At 36.1% G+C, this 20,427-nt stretch overlaps 1 protein-coding gene across 5 annotated transcripts in view; it reads left to right on the top strand.

Annotated features, from left to right (window-relative positions):
• Window positions 1-1,658: 1,658 nt before the first annotated feature.
• LOC143451224 (protein scribble homolog) overlaps window positions 1,659-20,427 on the top strand; it is a 72,010-nt gene continuing 53,241 nt past the window's right edge. For all 5 annotated transcript variants that reach the window (XM_076951678.1, XM_076951682.1, XM_076951692.1 and 2 more), the window contains exons 1-9: window positions 1,659-1,799; window positions 2,467-2,590; window positions 9,469-9,586; window positions 9,986-10,064; window positions 11,021-11,110; window positions 11,246-11,441; window positions 11,925-12,069; window positions 14,022-14,224; window positions 17,355-17,514. In XM_076951678.1, the coding sequence (XP_076807793.1) occupies window positions 1,756-1,799; window positions 2,467-2,590; window positions 9,469-9,586; window positions 9,986-10,064; window positions 11,021-11,110; window positions 11,246-11,441; window positions 11,925-12,069; window positions 14,022-14,224; window positions 17,355-17,514 (1,159 nt within the window). In that variant the 5' untranslated portion in view covers window positions 1,659-1,755. The remainder of the gene's footprint in view (window positions 1,800-2,466; window positions 2,591-9,468; window positions 9,587-9,985; window positions 10,065-11,020; window positions 11,111-11,245; window positions 11,442-11,924; window positions 12,070-14,021; window positions 14,225-17,354; window positions 17,515-20,427) is intronic.

The following is a 20,427-nucleotide window of genomic DNA, read 5'->3' on the forward strand; positions in this document are numbered from 1 at the left end:
TCTGTTCCGCATTTAATACTGCGCTTTTGGTTAAGTGCAACGATTTGAAAATTGCTTATATCGCCGACTGCATTGATGCATCTGAGAGTTTAACTTGCTTCCTGGTTGAAATGTAAAACTCATTGTTTGTCTGCGTTTTCTCCTTTTTATAAATACAACTTTCAAAATTACATCTGGCTAACTACAACGGAGAGTAGAAAGACATGTAGGTGGGAAAAAAGGTTCTGCTCTGATAGTGTTTAGCATATTAGACGCATAGTAGATTTTATGGTTTCAGCAAATTAACATGTGAAGTTACAGGGTTTATACGATGAGCACATGATTAGTTCAAGGCTAAGCTATAGCCTAACTCCAAAGACAGCGGCAACCTTGACCAATATAAATGATAAATATACGATACTTTTAAGCTAATTTCGGTTAAATGCAATATGTTGTTTATCACTTACACATGTCGGCGTACTGAATCAAAAACCACTATAGTGCGAGTGTGACGTTGTAATTAGCGGTACTTTCATAACGTCACAATATGTAACAAATTATTGAAAGTTTTTAGTTGACATAAAAACCACCAATGAATATTTAAAATAGCTCGATCAGTATGGACCAACCTGTTACTCTTTTTTCGTCGTTTGTCCACGCATATTAGCTCTAGTAACATGCTTCAAGTTACAAATACCGTCACTAATCACACATGGTACGAAAAGTTACACAACATCATAGCTGTTCTTAGTTTGGGAAAGCCCCAGCTTTCAACTGGCCCGCGATCAGCCCCAATAAAACTTTTTTAGGTCCACTACTGCTACAGTGTTAACATTGTTGCTTTTCTCAGCTTGCAACACCCATTTGCAAAGAATATTAATCTGTGGAGCTTTTAAAGTACCAGACTTCGTAAACAGCTTCTTTCTGTTTATTTTTCATTCAGCGTGGATTCCTTTTAAATTTGAAAGGTTCCTGTCAAGCGGCATTGCAATATTAAAGTAAATCCTCTGAGCATGACTCTCATTTCAGTGTTGTTATGGCGCAAACATTGTTTCCAAGACTAGGGTTGGGGTTGCGCCGAGTCCAATTACTAGTTCAACTATTGCCATAATTTCACTTCGTGGACTCAATCAAGCATTACTTGGTACTCGATGACCTCACCCATATTGGTATTTGCGTGTAGGTATACTTCAGTAAACGTTTTAAATAGCCAAGCCATTGAAATAATGTGCTATTTCAGAATTTTTTCTAATGCGGCCCTCAGTACAAAAAGTTTGCCCACCCCTGCTATATACTGTTCTTCAGTTAATTATCGTACGATGAATTCCAGTTGAATTTAGTTACTGCTTACTGCTGGTACTGTAGGCATACTGCTTTACTGCCTACAATTAATTGACAGGCGGTGGATTTATGTGCATAAGTTTTTTTGTCTTTGTTATGTGCATAACTGAAAATGCGTTCATCATGACGTTTGGCTCAAGGAGCCACCCCAAACAATCAAGGTGGGCAAGGGTGATCGCTAGCTTCAAACAGCCAGGCCTGAAAAAGATGACAGTTACGTGGTTTAAATTTAACTCAGCAAGTAACTCATGCTGTAACACAAAGCTGAAATGACGTTGTTGCTTATGATATCGTAGATAACATCATATGTATAAGAATGAACATTTATTCTGTTTTTAAAGGTTACTGATTAGCTTGTATATTGATTGTTTTGTATAACTTATGTTTTTAGTTAGTTCATAATTTTATGACAGGTGAAAACATATATGAATTGTCATGCCAGGTATCTGGAAGTGTTTTCCTACTTTTCGCTGCAACAGGTACTGATACTTATCTTTGTGGTATTTGTAGTTCAAATAAGCGAAGTTTTGTAAGATATGTATACTGATTCAGTAAAAATTCTACTCTTTATAAATCTTGATAATTTGAGTTGACAGCTTTGAAACAAAAGATTTAGATGTTTAACGACAAAGTAGTGGAAGCTCATTAAGTCAAGTTAGCTTAACTCAAAGTTTGCATAATTCTAAATATATAATTTATTTGTTCCTTTCAAATGCCTATTGAAATGTCTATCCAATTCACAGTCTCAGATTCTTTTAATTAGAAGTTTTGGTTATATTGATCAAAAGTGTTTTTGTTGGCCACATTGCATCAACATTGGTTGTTCTCTCTAAATTAGTCCAAAACTTGCCTTTCGGTATTTTTTCATAAAGTGTTCTATGACACATGTGGTATATTTTGAAGTTTAATTGGTGGAATTTTTGTTAATTAAATAATGCAAGTACATAAGTAGTACGTATTGCTCAACCAGATTTTCACTTATATTTCCTGCCAATATATTCAAGTTTGGATAATTGAACCTTCAGGAAACTTGTTTCAATTAAACTTTTTTATCATCAAGTTTACGAGCTTCTGTGTGTCAGGAAATGATTCATTTTTTGTTTTCTGAAAATATGTATATATAGAGTATGTTAATATGCTTTTCAGGCAGGTTGATAGCATTGACAAACGCCACAGCAATTTGGTAGCTGTACCTGAAGATCTTTTAAGATATTCCAGGACATTGGAAGAAGTTTTGTTAGATTCAAATCAAATAAGTGATCTTCCAAAGGTTTGTATTGAGTTTTGATTAGCTTTGCTTTTGTGCAAAACTTTGTCTGCATAATGCCTTTTTAGCTACTTTAGTACATTCTTTCTCAAAAATGGGGCTCCATTCATTCAAATTTTCAAGGTCATGCCTGGGCAAAACACAGACAGCGTCCATATAATCTCTATTTGAAACCAACTGTACAGGTTGTCAGAGGAAGGTTTTTCACTGGTTTCTAATAACTTGATCGGAGAGTACTTTGTCATCGGAATATTTAAATATTTTGACTTTATGATACTTAGGATATTGCAGTCTATTTGGAAACTATCGTTCATGACAAATATGACATTACCGCTACTTTTGATGAAAATTTGTAGATCCTCAAAGATGACTCAGAATTTGATCTTGCATGAAAATATAGCAAACTCCAGGCCTCACCACATTATTACAATATTTTATTTTTGTTTTGACAATAGATTTATGTAACAGACCAATGTCAATTATTATACCAAAAATAAGCTTTTTATCCCGTTTGAAACAAGAACTATCCATCGTTTAAAATGCTGCAAACTTGTTGAAAGTGAAGCTTGTAGGGATGTGATGCGAGGACAATTATTCGAGTTAGTATGGATATGAATATCATAGTGGTCGACACAAACGAATCCAGAATATATTCATATCAGCACCAAGTGATAAATTTTTTCAAAGAAAGTGTCAAATCTTGCTTATAATGTGACATAATTGTTAAAAATTAATGATCAAATGGCGTTTTGAAAAGCTTGATCCTTAAGTGCATGATCTTTAGTAAGAAATATTGACTCTAGCTTAGCATAGCCATGAAATTAGACAATTTTCTACCAAAGTTGATAAATTTGTAAGAAATATTGTCTTCAGGTTTACCATTGTTAGTATTTGTGTTTGCCCGAGTCTTCCACACTGCCGACGTTCGGCGAATATATTTGTGTTTGGCTTCATATCAACTCATCCAGAGAAACTCGTAAACTTAAAAATTTTAAAGCTTTTTATTTTTGAAACTGCACAAGATTATGAGCTGAATTCTTTAATGCAAAGCTCAATCATGTTTCTAAAATTTTAGCAAAGTTTATGCAGATTTAGACTGGGTCAAACCAGGAACTTTTCAAAGTTATGGAAACTTGACACTCAATGAACTTATCTGCAGTAGCAGCTTGCATGATGCTGAATATTTGCTGATACTCATTAGTCGTGTTTGACTATTGGAATAATGCCGATGTTCGGTTTTGACTCGTCCCATTCTTTAAAATGATGGTCAAGTCCAAAATCAAAGAATAGTTACCAGTCAGTATACTGGAGAGAGACTTTTTACTTGTATGTTGTGGTTAAGTAATTATCGACATAGGTAGGTGGAAAAAATGCATATTCATTGTTTAATTATGATGTAGATGGTGGCTCTTATTATGTCACAATGTAGAAAAAATGTGTATGATTCAGGTATTTGGATCAATTGTGAAAAGTATACTTTTTATGGGAGACAAGTAATCTTTACAATTAAAGCCAACTTAGTGTATAACATGAACATTTTACATAAACAAGTTTACCCGGTGTGTACCTGGAAAATCTACTTTCTGCGTAAAATGCTTCCATTCATGTTATAATTAGCTGCAATACTTCGGAAATTTCCTTCACCTTCAGAAATTTATCAACAGCACTTTTCATGTCCTCATCGGTCCACTGTGTTAATTTTTTTTAGTGGAACCCTCCTGTATATTTCAGTTTAAATATTTACCACTAAATTCTGAAATTGCTAGGCTAGACTAAATGTCTCCCCTAATCTCGATTAAGTCGTAACGATACTCCAATAACTTTTCTCTTTTTGCGTTCACCACGATTATGATTTCATGTTTCTCATTCCAATCGGGAGAGCTTTTATTACTCACCACGCTGAAAGCGAAAATGATAAGGCTAAGTGATTTTAAAGTTATAAGGCAGTAAACGCATTAATGCAAGTAGTAGAATTCCATTAGCGACAAGTACAATGTACCTTTTTATCCACAATTTGATAGTAGATACCCACTTTTCATGTCTTAAATAGTTTAAAGGTTTTTGTGAACGAACGAATACCGCAAGCTGAGCTGTGTCCGTTGTATCAGTGCTCTCGTCAGTAGCAATTGAAAAGTATTGCAAATTTTTTAGACAATCTTGTTGGTGAGTTTTTACATCCTGTAACATTTCTTCGATACGTCGGGTGACAGTTCTTGCAGAAAGGCTAACATCAGAGAATAATTTTTTTTCCTCCGGGCATATGACTTCGACAACGGCCATCAAACAGTCTTTCACGTAATCACCATCAGTGAAAGGTTTCATGTTTTTTGCAATTACTTTGGCGACCTCATAGCTTGCCTGAGTGTTTTTTTCTGATTCAGTGTTTTGCTTTTGAAATATACTTTACTGATTTTCTAAGCAGAGTTTAAGACGGTTAATTTTGTCTTTTCTCGTTTGGCCTCTGTACTCCGAAAACTTCGAATGCTTTGTCTCATAATGACGCTTAATATTAAATTCCTTGTTTACAGAAACAGAATGATTGCAAATTAAGCACGTGGGTTTACCAAAGTGTAGTATGGAAAAGTACTTTTCCGTCCATTCTTCATTAAAACCTCGGCACTCATCATCAACCTTTCGACGTTTCGCTAACATCCTAAATTCCTAAATTATAACAAACTTTAGGTTAAAGCTCGTGTGCGTCTCTCTTTGTATCTATAACGACTAGTCTAGTCTACTCTACAGACAATCTCGTACTTATTACGAGATACTAGTCTACCGCCTTCTCACCAGATTTATGGCGTAACAATAGACTAGTACGACGTACTTATGGCGTAACAATACCACAATTTTTTCAAACACTGCTAACACTGCAGTTTGAAACTCAATAAGACACGGCGGGCCGTATTCTTGTGATAACTAATTAATATGTCTCGGGCCAGACGATTTCGCATGGCGGGCCGTAGGTTGCCGACCCCTGCTTTAACGGGTCCTTTGAAGTCCATAGTCAAACGTTCCCACGGGTGAGTAGCTTTGATGAGTGTCTCAGGCGGTCTTTTAAAATATCGGGGTTTAATCTCGGTGCAAACACGACAGGACTCACAAGCGGTTCTTGCTTCCTCGCTCGTGTATGGAAGGTTTCGAACACGGATGAAATGATAGAGTTGAGCGTAGCCTGGATGTCCGAGGGAATCATGAAGCGATGACAAGTCTTTTAGGCAATCCACCGTGGCACAAACTCTTGAAAGGGCGTCGGGAACAACATTTTCCTTCCCTGGTTTGTGGCGAATTTCGTAGTGGAAAGGACTTGGTTCTAGACGCCACATCAGTATTTTGTTGTTTTTGATTTTTCCTTTGTTGGTTTTACTGAACATAAAGGAAACCGATCGTTGGTCCGTTACTAATGTGAAAGTTCTCCCTTTTAGGTAATGGGCTCATTTACGGACCGCTTCTATGATAGCAGTAGCTTCTTTCTCAATAGAAGGATAGCGTCGTTCACATTTACTGAGTGTCCGAGACATGAACGCCACTGGGCGCCCTCCTTGTGACAAAGTGGCCGCAACGGCGTAGTCGGACGCATCGCACTCAACCTCGAATGACAGATCTTCACAGATACTACTGAGACTAGCTTTAACAATTTCTTCTTTTAACTCGGCAAAAGCATTTGACGCCTTAGCGTTCAACGGGAAATCGGTAGCCTTAAAAAGGGGGCCAGCTTTTCCGGAAAAGTTCTCGATCCATTTGGAATAGTATGCAAACATGCTACAAATTCTTTTAAGTTCCCGAGGAGATTTCGGCGGAGGCATGTCAAGTAGCGGGCGGAGTCTTTCGGGGTCCGGCTTCACTTGGTTGTGGGATATCTGGTACCCAAGCAGGTTTATGGTTTGCTGACGCAGTTTCGACTTCTCTTCGTTAAAAGTTAAACCGGCAAGCTTCGCGGCATTTAGTAAAGCTTCTAAATTTTGGTCATGTTCTTCAATCGTCGCGCCAGTAACTGTTACGTCGTCCAAGTATGCAAATACCTTTTTTAGATTATGGCGTCGGATGAAGTCATCAATCACTCTTTGAAAAGCGGCCACACCGTTTTTAACACCAAAGGGAAGTCTTTTGTATTGATACAGGCGACCCAAAGCTTCAAACTCAATGAATGGGCGTTCCTCCGCTCGAATCGGTACTTGGTGGTAGGCCGACCGTAGATCGAGTGAGCTATAGTATTTGTCCTTTACAACCTTGTTGACAATGTCCTCGATGCGTGGAAGCGAGTAAGCATCGAGCAGAGTGAAGCGATTGACAGTTTGCGAGTAGTCGACCACTAAACGACATTTTTCTCGGTTTCGCACCACTAGTAATTGAGCTCTCCACGGCGATTTCGACGGCTCAATGATGTCTTCGGAAAGTAATCTTTTAATTTCGGTTTTTATGAAGGCGGAGTCTTCCCTCGAGTAGGAGCGAGTGCGAGAAGCGACCGGGTAGTAGTCCTTTTGCATCAATTCGAACAAGTTGGGTGGGTCAACATCGGCTGCCGCTACCGCGAAAACCTTTTCCGAAGCAGCAGACACAACAAGGGGATTTTCAGCTCCACCAAATTCGAAAGTAACCGCCTCATGTCTTTGTAGGAACTTCTGCCCCAAGATAATATCGGCACAAGAATTATGCATTACGTCCAGCACGACGTTAGAGTAGCTCCAGCCAAGCAGTTGAATGGTTGTTTTAACATGACCTTGTGTTTCTAACTGCAGTTCAGTGGAAGCCATGGTTATATCACTCGCTTTTCCTTCCGGTTTTAAATCGATGTTTTCGGCTAAAGAGCTATCGATAAAATTTTCTGACGCGCCGGAATCTAACAAGGCTTTAACGAGTCGACCTTTAATGACAGCGTTGACGACTGTACGCTGGAGGCAGCCGGGATCACCTGCCAGAAATACGGTCCCAGATGTTTTAGCGGCAATGGCAGAATACCGTTCTGATAATTCACTCGATCCCTCAACATAGGCCGTTGAAGAAGTTTTTAGAAAAGAGCGATTACTGCGGCAGACATTTGAAAAATGGCCTCTTTTTCCACAATTGTGACATTCTCGATCACGGGCGGGACAATAATTACGACTATGTAGCGCACCGCCACAGTAGAAGCAAGTTTTCTGAGTCTTCAAATTACGCACCTTCGGAGCGACAGCTAATGATCCTCCAGTTTGTAGTGTATTTTCTTTAGGTGTCACAGCGGGCAACGTTGATTGGGCCGATGCCACCAGGCGAGGACCCGTACTACCAGGTCCCATTGAGTTCGATTGCAATTGAGCTCGCTCTAAGTTATCGGCTAAATCGGCCGCTCGTTGTAGGTCGACATCATCTATCTCCAACAAGCGTTGACGTACGAGCGAAGAACTCACCCCATTAATGAAAGAGTCCCGTATAAGTTCGTCGCGGTACTTACTCGCTGTGACCGCTTCAAAAGTACAATCCTTAGCGAGCATCTTAAGGGCACGAAGGTACTCCAGGACATTTTCCCCGTGGTTTTGCTGCCTACTGACCAGTAGGTGTCGTGCGTAGACATTATTTCTTGGTCGGACGTACAACTCTTTCAGGAGAGTTACAATACTCTCGTAGCTATCACCTTCTTCTACGTAGGAGAAAACTTCTTGGGAAAGACAGCTTCGAACAGCTCTTGTTTTATTTATTGCGGGCGATTGCGTAGGGCGTAGATCTTCCAGTGTAGCAATGTAGTCTTCGACCGTCTGTAACCAATACTTGAAAACTTTATGGGCGTCGACGGTATCCGGGCTAACCGTGAGATCTTTCGGTCGAAGTAAGAGCTTGTCCATGACCAGTTCGTCTTATCTTGTTTTAATAAATTGTTATGACCTCGAAATTCAAACACTAAATTCAAGTAACTTAGGTTTTATTAAAACAAAACCGAACAGTCCTAAAAACAAATAGAATCAGTTAGGCAAAACATGAAAGATATATAACACTTATATATCTGAACTCATACTATTGAACAGCCGACCCACCGACACTGCGCTTACTACTGGAATGACGTTCTATCGATGGAACCAGCACATATAAGGCGGAGAAGCAATTAAGGCAATTAAGGAGGCGTGATTAAGCGCAAAGCGAATTAGTGTAAACGAAGGAATTTCACCGGCGAAATGTCACCACACGCCTGATTTAGGACGTTTGAGCATACTGTCTTCTGTGACATTTCTACCTTGAAAATAACCATTACTATTACTAACCACCTACCTAATTGAAACAAATTTTTTACAAAATCAATAGCTAGCCTATGACAATTACTATGCCCAGTACAAACCTCAGTCATCAAGCATGTTATTACATTTTGACATGATAATGGCCGCCATCTTGTCCTAAAAGAAGCCAAGTTTGTGATACATTTCTGGCAATAATTACTTAACCACAACATATTACTAAAAACCCTTTCTCCAGTATTACTGGCAACTATTCTCTCGTCTAAGGCCAACTTGTTTTTAAACTTGCCCCTCACTTTAAATGTGTGTTCTTTGGGTGCAAGTAGAGATTGGGGAAAAGTGCCCATAGCGGGTATTGTGTGAACGGGAAAATAACTTCACTTACTTCTTTGTAAATTTCGTAGGACGTTCATGTCTTAGGACACAATGTACTATAAATATATATGTCAGTATGTTAAAGGTTTGAGTTTTGAAAATAGCTTGGTAAACAGCTATTTTCTGCTGTAGTCTAGTGGAATATTTTTAAGTGTTTTGTGTAATGTGTAATATTTTGTGTAATATTTTTAAGTAGTATTTATAATCTGTCCATTATTTTTTCTATAATACCTGCATAGCTACCCTAGATTGTATCACATTTTCTGCCATAAAGTAACTGATTTTGTTTCAAAATGTTGTTTTTAGCAATTTTTTAAGCTTGTGAAGCTTAGAAAAATTGGTCTAAGTGACAATGAACTACAACAGCTGTCTAGTGAGATTGCTCAGCTTGTTTGTTTGGTGGACTTTGATATCAGTCGAAATGGTATTTCTGTTTTTTTATTGCCTTTCAAAGTATTAACTTAGTTTAAGATTTACCAGTAATGTTGCATATTGTTTTTTATTGACATGTACTGTTATTGGCCTAAGTTTGGGGTATACCAGAGTATGTGGTTACTCAATACAGAGCCAAACAGAAACTAAGGTTTCATGAAACTGAATTTCACCAGTCTTAATAAAATAAACATTTAGCGAGGCAATGCATTTCGGCTAAGTTTTCTTATCAAGCTTAGGTCTAGCTCAATCCTTAAATGATAGACTTGGTCATATATTTTGGTATGATATTTTGTGTATAAATGAACAGCATAAATTTAATGTTGATGTAATTGGGTGTAGATTTTAGTTAGCATTAATGGCACATCTAAAGCAATTTTTTTTATTTCAGACTTGGCTGAAATTCCTGAAAACATAAAATTTTGCACAGCATTGGAAGTTGTTGATCTGAGTGGAAATCCTTTGACCAAGTAATCTTCCTAATTTATGCTGACTTAAAATTACTCGATTTATTTTTTCAAAATAAAATTTGAAACAAGATATTTCAAATTTGCTTAAAAGTTTTGATAATCATTTTTATAATACTGTAGGATCTGCTTAATTAATCTGCTATGATTCCAGGCTGTAACGTATTTTAGGTTAAAAGCAGATATAACAGCACAATGTGCTGTAATAGCTATGTTGTGACATTAGAGGTCTACCCACATATTAATACTGAAGCAAAGGTTTGCTTTGCTGATCGATTATGCACAGGTTATTACATGACATGGGGAGACCATGTGAAATTAGGTTCAGCGGCCTGTAGAAAAAGTCAGCTAATTTTTCTGACGTATTTTGTTATTAGTGTGACACTAACTGACAGGATACTGGGTTCGTCTCTAACACTTCAATGACGTATTCACAGCCAAACTTCAATTAGGAAAAGCAGTGTAGTATTGTTTTGCGTGTCAATAAGATATATACTCGACTGTCCGTTAAAGATAAAAGTCACTGGCAACAAACTTGACTGCCTGTCAGTACGATATTAGCATGTGGGGTCTGTGCATACGTCTTGCTGTATCCATGTTTCGACAGCCCATTTAAAGGATATCTCACTGGGCATCGTTGAACTTCTTCAGAAGTGATCGATGCCTAGCATACTATAAAACAACTGAAATAATCTGGCTCCTCAGCATACAAATCTTTTTGGGTAGTACTACACTCGTAGAGGGACTAGCAATTTACAACAAGAAAAAATTTAATAAACAGAAACTGAATATATGCATAAATTATAATATGATAATCTTAATTATAATATGATAAACTTACAATAATCTTAACTAATCAATTCAACGCAAGAAACACATGATTTTATAAAGAAAGATACATACAGGTAGCTTTATGTAATACTTTTCATACCTATACCTTTGATATTGTTTTTTGGAAGGTTACCGGAGGGCATATGTCAGTTGCACAATTTAAGACATCTTAATGTTAATGATGTATCGCTCATAAGACTGCCCCAAGATATTGGAAAGTAAGTATCTTTTTATAGAAAGGAAGTTGTTCCTGGTCATTCTCTTGTCTAAAATGTCTGTATACAGTTGAGTATACTGTTGTTATTTATAAGTGTTACAGATTTGTTGTATTAATACATAATTTAATTTTTCAGACTCTCAAAATTGCAGACATTAGAATGCAGAGAAAATCTTCTTCAGGCTGTACCGTTTACATTATGTAGTAATGGAATGCTTGAGCAATTGGATCTAGGTGCTAATGAACTTGAAGAACTTCCCAACACTATTGATGACCTAAATAATCTTCATGAATTATGGCTTGACGGCAATCATTTAACATCCCTGCCTGAAGTGAGTACTGAAGTTAAGTTTGTTAAGGACTTCACTTATTTTATATTGCTAAACCAGTGGTTCTCAAACTTTTTTAAAAGAAAGTACTCACGGTCCCTTAAAAAATCAACACAAATAAACACAAAACACCACGTTAGTGTTTATGGTATCAATGTGACGGGTATACCTGCTTCTTTGCAACCAGTTCGGCTATGTTTGGTTCCGTTTCGGACAACGCAACCCTAATATCGTGAATCACATTCAACCGGTTTCGAGCTTTTGGCTTGATGGCAAGTAGTGCCGTTCGCGGTCCCAAAAAATTGTCTCACGGTCCCCAGAAGGACCGCAGACCCCAGTTTGAGAAACACTGTGCTAAACCATTGTGATCACTTGCGAGATTGATTTGATTTGACCTGAATTAGTATGTTCTATTTGGATAATTGCATCTACGTTAATCGCAGTAAATGTTTTTCAAAAGTTGTTTTTACTAAAATTTTTTTTAAGACAATTGGGAACTTGAAAAAACTGGTATGTCTAGATTTGAGTGAAAACAAACTTGATAGAATTCCTGATTCAATAGGTCAGCTCCAGTCTATTACAGATCTTACATTGTCGCACAACTTCATTGAAGAACTACCAGATACCGTGGGTAAGTTATCGTTCAATGTCAAATACAAAATTTTAATAAGTAATTCAATAAACTCCGTTAATTATATAGGTGTCGAAGTTCAACGTGCATGGCATTTGCAGATAGTGAAAATGCCCTGAAGTAGCAAAAAGTAGTGTGCATGAAAACTTCCTAAATTTAGTTGTTGATGGCAAACAGCATTATTCAGTGTAAGGTTGTCATATTTCATCTTAGGTTTTTTTACAACACCAACTTACCAGTCTGTGATCATTGTCTAAATTTTTATGCAAAAACAGATTTTATTCACTCCATAAAATTGATCTTAAAGCTGTCCAACACCAACTATTTCTCTCCATTTTGTTCGTTGAGAGCGACGTTTGTGCAAAAATAGAACAACAAATGAACAATCGTTAAAAATATGCCAAGTAGGTGCGGACGTAAGAACAAAAAACATGAGCGCGTTCACATTTTGACAAACCAGCGCCACTTGCACAATCGTTACCAAGAAATGAACGTGTTTTTGCCCAGCTCTAATGGTATATTTTAGCAATCTTTATCTTCGGATTGAGGAAAATCTTTGCAATACTTAAACTGGGTGTTAACCTCACTGCTCGAGCCTTGGCAACAGAGCACTTTTATTTTCATTACAAATAACGGTTTAAAAACTACTTTCCATAAAATATATTCCAGCCCGTTTTGCTGACTATTCACTTATCAATTTGGATTTCAATCATTGGCATTATTTATTGGTACTTTTTAGCCCAACTCACTATTGTTTATTTATGGAAAGGACACGGAAAAGAAAGACCTTCTAGAGTTTGTCATTTCACTCCAACTTTCTCCTCACCTGGCTGAGGCTGGTTTGAACGGCCTAAGGTGGTCTATGACAGAACCTTGTAGAATAGTGAAATTTCATTATCTTCAGTTATACTCAAATATACAGTGTAGTATTCCATTGCAAAAATATCCAGTTGTTTCTGAACTCTACAGGCACTTCTTGGAAACTTGTTAGATGTTAGGCATACATCGTGATTAAAGTGCCTACCAGACACAAAAAGGAAATGTGAATAAAAAATTTACTAATATTTAGCATTACTTTATTTTTTAAGGAAAGTCAATGTAAAATAGTGAATTTTTGCAGGGCGTTTTGATTTTTAAACTAACAATTTTTTCTGCAATATATTCTGTGTATGTGACCCAATGTGAAACTTGGGGGCACTATGTTGTCACTACCTCCTTTGCAGTGTTGTGACGAAAGTCGAGTGCATGCCTAAAATACGTTTGTCTTTATGTAAACTATTTAATAAGTAATTAACATGAAAGCTCACGTAGTTGGCTGGGAAACATGACACTTTCTTACTTATCAACCATTTGAAAAAGTAATTTTCACATTGTCATTACAGTTAGAAAAACTTCCCTGTAGGATTAGATGAAAGACTTGCGATTAATACAAAGTAGTGTTATGTAGTTTTGTGACATTAAATTGATGTTCAGCTAATAAATAAATGGTTTTGTTTTCTTTTTGTGGTAGTCTTGTAAATATGCACACCAATTATGTCTTCAGCAATTTCTAGACAACATTTTCCGGGTTTAGAAAACAAAAAGTTTCTTTTTTAGTGTGCTATAAAAAATTCATCTGTGTAAAACTGAGTACTAAAAGTTTGCCCCTTTACATTTTATTACTCCTCTAGCTTTCTTCTGAGCTATTGTGATGTTTCATAACTCATTTTTCTTCCCATTTACAACACATCTAAAGAAGCAATTAACAGCATTTCATTACATCTTTTTGCACAACGATGAAATTTATGCATTATAACTTGAGTAGATCAGTTAAAAGCCATCTTCTTAAAACTAGCAAAACGCAAGGCTTTGTTCTTTGACTGAGATTTTTTTCAAGATTTTTAAGCAATTATAGTTTGATCATCAAAGAAATTTTTGATATGTTGTTTAACTTCTAAATATTGTTTATTCAGGAAATCTTTCCAGACTATCCATCCTAAAAGTTGACCAGAATAGGTTGAACAGATTGACACCTTTCATCGGAAATTGTGTGAACATAACAGAATTAATGCTTACAGAAAATTTGCTCACTGAATTACCTGAAACCTGTGGTGATTTAAGGAAGATCACAACATTAAATATTGACAGGAATCAGCTTGAACATTTGCCTAGTCAGGTATGATGTTAACAATTATTGTGGAAACTGAATTTTCACCATTCCATGGTTTAGTGTTTATCTTCAGGACTTGTATGCCTAATCTTATTTACAGTAATAATATCGTATGTTTTGAAACCTTAGAATTAATTTATTACGAAAGGTTATGTAATCACATTACGGTGTAACATAACTTGTCATCATTTTATATTTTGTGTGCCAAATTTTATTGTTTAATTTGAATGATTCAAGGACGCATTAATAAAAAATGGTGTTTTTACAATTTTCTTACCCTGCCCGACCCTCTACTGTATAGGTAACATCACTTGACCCCAGGCCTTTCAACAACTAATGTTTTGCACAATTTTTGGCATCATCATTCATCATCAATTCAAACTATCATCACATGTAAACTTAAATTAGTATTGTCATTGATTAAATTAAACGATAACATTCTATCTACCCTAGATACCGGTATATAATCCCACTACCGTTTTTAGTTCCAGAATATAGCATTTAAATTATACTCCTCATGCAAGCCCATGCCACATATTTCCCTACAATAGAATAATTGCATCTCCAACAATGAAGCCTTAGTCTATAAGTTTCCGACATTCATCAAGACACTAGAACTTCATAATCGTTATTGACGGCAACACAATTTCCTGTAAAATTGCCTATTTGGCTGACTATTTGCAACAACTATAAATTTTTTAAATAAACGTCTTTACTCACAAATTATCATGACCATGATGGCCAAGTGAACTCATGCAGAAAGTGTGACGCCACAACTGCAATGCGTTGTATATTTACATTATTTAGGGTTGATTAGGAAAGAATGCAAGCCAGCAATATTTGCAGTACAGTAATTCCTCAACTTACGAACGAGTTACGTTACAAACTGCCGTTCGTATGTTGAATTGGTCGTAAGTTGATACTGTTAATTGGTGTACAGTGCTATATATATGTTTTCCAAACATTCATGCATCACATACATAACATGTTACTTAAGCTGTTTTCTTATTTTAAAGACACAAATATAAAATAAAAACACGAAACGAAATTATCTCTAATCGTTGCATTGTATTTACATGAATATGCAAGTACAATATGTTATGGAGTTACAGCAGTCCATCGATGTTTGTGTTGGATTCAGAGTGGGAGGGTTGTTGGAAGAATGCATTGAATATACGTTTCTTGGGATTTTCCACAGATTTGACATTTTCTTGCGGATCATCGCGCTTCTTGAAGAATTGCTTAAGGAAGTTTGTTGCAATTTTTGAGAATCGCTCAGCATTGGGAACCTGATTCTCAAAAATAGCAAGAGCTTTCTCCACAAAATTAAAACTCTCGGGCATTAATTTCGTCTCAAATTTCTTTATAGGGAGAAGCTCTTCTTTTTCTTCCTTTTCTTGTCTTTGCATGGTTTCCCATTCCATTAGTTCTTCATTCATCAAGTCCTGTGAGTGGGAATAGCGTCAGAACAAATTTTTTTACAGAACTTTTTTACTCATTGTATAAGCCCAATGCTAATCTTCAGGATAGTTTGGATGCGCTCATAAAGAGGGGCTACATGCAAACATTAATGGTAAATCTTTTCGTAAAGTACATTGTTCAAACGATGTAGTCACAATGGCTGAAGTTAACCGTCCAGCTAAAACATTTCATTCATGTCGATGGTCAGTAATTTTCAACAATACGTCAAACACACGGTAAAGATTAACTTGAGTATAAATTTTGTTGCAGTTAGACTAACTTGAGCACTGTGTATCGCACATGTTAGAGTTGGGTTAATTCAAGTCAAGCTGCAAGTAATATCATTTTAGACCAGAGATTCTTTAACTTTTTGAGACGTGCCCTCCTTTGATGATACCATATAAATTGTGCCCTACCTTATTGCAAAGTCCAAAAACATTAAACAGAACAACAATTTATTTGCATTTAACTTTCATCAACTGGAAGCACCAATGGGCTGCTTTTTGGAAATCAAATTTTTGAAAACCGACAGCAATTGATCTTGTGAAACAGGGAAGCAATCCAGCTTGGTTGTAAAAGCATGCTTAGTCATAACTCACGGAGAGTTTGTCATTTTTCACGCCCTTCAGTTTAAGAACCACGGTTTTAGACGGTTTTGTGCGGCTTGTGGCTGTTGTTTACATCAGGGCTTCCCAAACTGGGGGTCGCGTAACGAACTTCAGGGGTCCCACAACGTATACCAATTTTACACGAAGTACAAAATACAATCAAAACAAAATATCGTTCCAGTCTAATCAACACTGAAACCGCCTTGAGACCAGCATTAACAGATATTGAGCCACGGCTGGACTTGCTTTGTAGCAGAAAGCAGTCGCACGAATCACACTGAATAAATGTGTGTGCTTTTTTGTTTCCAGTAGCCTACATATGTGTAAAGTAGTAAGTAGGCTTTGAGTTCTGGTTGCTTGAATTCAGTCTTTTCATCTCAATAATTGTCACTAATGACTAATTTATATTTCGCACTGCTAATTAATTTAAACGTGAAGGATCCCGGAAAACTTCAGAAATTTGAAAGGGGTCGTGAGCAAAAAAGTTTGGGAAGCCCTGGTTTACATTGTAGTAAATTTTGAAAGTCGATTTAACATGAAAAAAATATAGAGAAAGAAAGTTGTGTGCGTATTGGTTCCAAAAAAACAGTGCACAAATGATGCTGACACCAACAAAGAGAGGATTCGTCGCTTGCAATTCAAAAATTATGTGGCTTTAATGAAATACTTACAGTCAAGTGTTGCATATTCCTTACAAGAAAACAGCGTACCTGATGATACACTTTATGTTGTCCTTTGGGCTATGGTATAGAATAGAGTATTTTTTACTCCTGTGAGCAATGGGTTGCCCATCACCCTTTAGCAGTCATCAATGGGGTGTGTGGCCTCCCTGTAACCCTGTAATTTGCTGCCCATGAATATACTCAAGTCATGCATTATGTAATAACATACAAAAAAGAAACTACTAATTTAATGGCTTTTATTTGTAAACTATTCAAATTTTATTCTTTGCAACAACTTACTCATTGGCATCTTGCTTTTTGCAAACAATACATTCACAGCAGATTTAAGTATCAAGTTACAATATTGAAAAGAAATTAACTGTCAACATCTTATTTGCATTACAGCTTGGATGTTGTGAAAACCTCAATATACTGTCAGTAAGGGACAATATGCTAAAAGACTTGCCAAGTGACCTTTCAAAGGCTCAAAACTTACGTGTGTTGGATGTTAGTGGAAACAGGCTGGATCATCTTCCAATTTCACTGGCTTCACTGAATTTGAAAGGTATTAAATGCATCCAAGATACAACAATTATTTCCATTTTGATGTGGACAGTTGATTAGTCGTGGTGCTACGGCTACTCATTGAGAAAAGCACTATTCTTACAACCACTTCTCAAAACGCAATTAGCATCTTTTTTTGCCACAGCTTCTACCTTTGTCTAACTGGATCTACGCATGGCCAGCTAGACATTTTTCTAAATAACAACTTTTGTAGCACAGAAATCTCAATTTTAGTTTATAAAGCTATACAAAGTTTTACTTTATTGGTAAGAGTCAGAAGTATGAATGCAGGTCTTTCTTTGTTATCAGCAAAACCCTTATGTGGCGAATCCTTGCCCATGCGTTTGTTAAATATTGAAAATTTGTCATCAACTGGCTAGAACGATGTCTGTAATGAATAACATCAGTTTTATGCTATCCAGTAGTTGGTAAAAACTATTATTGGAGATGGACCTGCTAATACCGTGCATTCAAACTTACTTATTTATTGCCATAATCCTAAAACAAAATTTTACTGTCAAAAATATATCCTTGTTGTTATATAAATTAGTTATGTGAACAATAACAACTTTGAATGTAAAAAATATTGATACATTATTCTTGAGCAGTTCAAACGTATAATCGGTCAATTGAGCTCGTTTTTAAAATGGCCTCATAGGAGTCCGACTTTGTTTTAAATTTGTCATTAAAGTAGGTTTTAAATTTGATGTATGTTTTGAATTCAATTAATATCTCTATTTTAGTGCAAACTGTGTAACTAATGACTTGTAAATTATTGATGTTTCATATAAAAAAAGAATTAGGTTGGGCAGTAAAGCTCTTTGTGTGTTCCACATTGCATAAAATGATATCTTCGATAATTTTAAGAGTACATAAGGCTATTTCGATAGGTTTAGGCTACATAATAAGATGTTAAATATAATAAAAATCATAAAGCATAAAGCAGACACTTACGTCACATCACGTAATCTGACAATAACCGCCCAAAATCGGGCTTAAATGTAAATTTACAGATTTTGATTGTAATTTTTGTACTTATTCTGTAAATTTTAAGCAAAACTACTTCTAGCAGACACACATCCTTCAAAGGTGTAAAATTTACTGCACTAACTTCCGCATTTGGATAAACTCCAAAGGGCATTCCTCGCTTTTAAATTTCTTAAACCTTAATATTATAGCGATTCTTGTGTCATTTTTCTTGAAACTTCCTGGGTTTGTGGCATGCTTAGGGGCAAATCAGAAAATTTTTTTCAATCCAAAATTTTTAGTCGGAAGTTGATTTTTTTTAACAAAAATTCCAACGATAATTATCAGGCCATATTTAACGATTTTATTGCTTAAATTTATTAGTCATAGCGCAAGTAACACGTTCGGTTATTTTTAAATCAGTCATGTGAAGTCTTTAACTGGAAAGTTTCAAAAACCTTTGAAAATAACAACTTCAGCATCTAAAAACTCCTTTATGCTTTGCGTTTTTGTTAAGAGCTTTCGACAGTTGATGGCAAAGATCAAGGTGAGTATCCGTGTAAAAAATCATATTCATTGAGAAACAGGGTAAGAATTTATGACTCTAAATGCGAAGCTTACTTAGATGTTTTCGACATATTGGCCAAGACTCGCACTGATGAATATGCGCGCAGGAATTTTTGAAACAACTTTTCCACTTAGTAGTAATTGGTAATTCTAAAATTTTCAGAAACACCAATCCAAAACACTTTGATTTTCGACTACAAACAAATTCAATCCTTATCCTGAACTTGCTTCCAGCGAATCACTAAACCACTGTCAAACCGCCCAACATCAACCTTGCATCCGCACTGGATCGAACTACTATTATTTTGTTTCCTATATATGACACTTTGCGTGCGCTGTTTGTCACCATCACCATGTTGCCACTTTAAAAATATTCCATCAAAAATTTTGCATTTAAAAGTTAAAAACCAGTTATTAAGGACAAAAATCCAACTTACTTCACCTAGGATAAATTATCTTGCAAAGGCGCTCATTTCGAAAAAACTTTCAACTAGAAACCTGATGACCGACTTCTTTGTAAATTCTAGCAGTTCATTTCCTTTATTTTGAACAAAGTAAAAGTTTATCAAAGTAACCTTCGTTTATTGAAAAGCAATTTTTTAAGCCATTTGCCACGCCTCTGCTTTTCACTTGCTACAATCCCAATGACGGGCACAATTTTTTGCATGGACATGGCACAACACAATTCTAATTGACATCACGCCAACGTCGCCTGGTTAATGGTTAAGCAGCACCTATAAAAAGAAACTAATAATAAATCTCATTTTTATTCTCTTCTAATACATATTGAAGCAAAACTTGGCTGGGAAGGTTCTTCACCTTTAGTTAATATTTCGATCCGAATTGAATTTGGCTAGCCAACTACTAGTTATTATTATTATTACTATTATTGCTAATCATTACAAACTCAACAACCTCAAGCAGAAATTAGCACAAAAATGAAACTGGAATAGTCCGAGCTCTAAACAACTGGCATTTTGTAATTATATATATATAGACTGCATACAACATTTTAGACATAGCATTCTACCATATTAAGGGTCATAGAACTGCATCTTTTATGTCTTTTCAGTACCAGTACTTTTATTATACTAAATAGACATAATTTGTTGAGGTCAGAAGTAAATAATGATGTACCACCTCATAAATGCATGGGGATTTTATGTATGAAGTTGCATACTTTTGCATTCTTTAATCTGGCGGTTCCCAGAGCTACATGGGCTACATTTACAATGGCCAAGTTAAAATGATCGACCAATAAAAAAGGTCTTATATCAGTTGTGAAATGTGTGCAGACTTTAGTTATGTAAGCGATGTATTCCATAAATATTCAGTGGGTTTAACCCATAAAATGTTTAAGTACAGTGGAACATTGTATGTA

This window comes from Clavelina lepadiformis, chromosome 1, assembly GCF_947623445.1.
Source record: "Clavelina lepadiformis chromosome 1, kaClaLepa1.1, whole genome shotgun sequence".
In the NCBI taxonomy this organism is placed as follows: Eukaryota; Metazoa; Chordata; class Ascidiacea; order Aplousobranchia; family Clavelinidae; genus Clavelina; species Clavelina lepadiformis.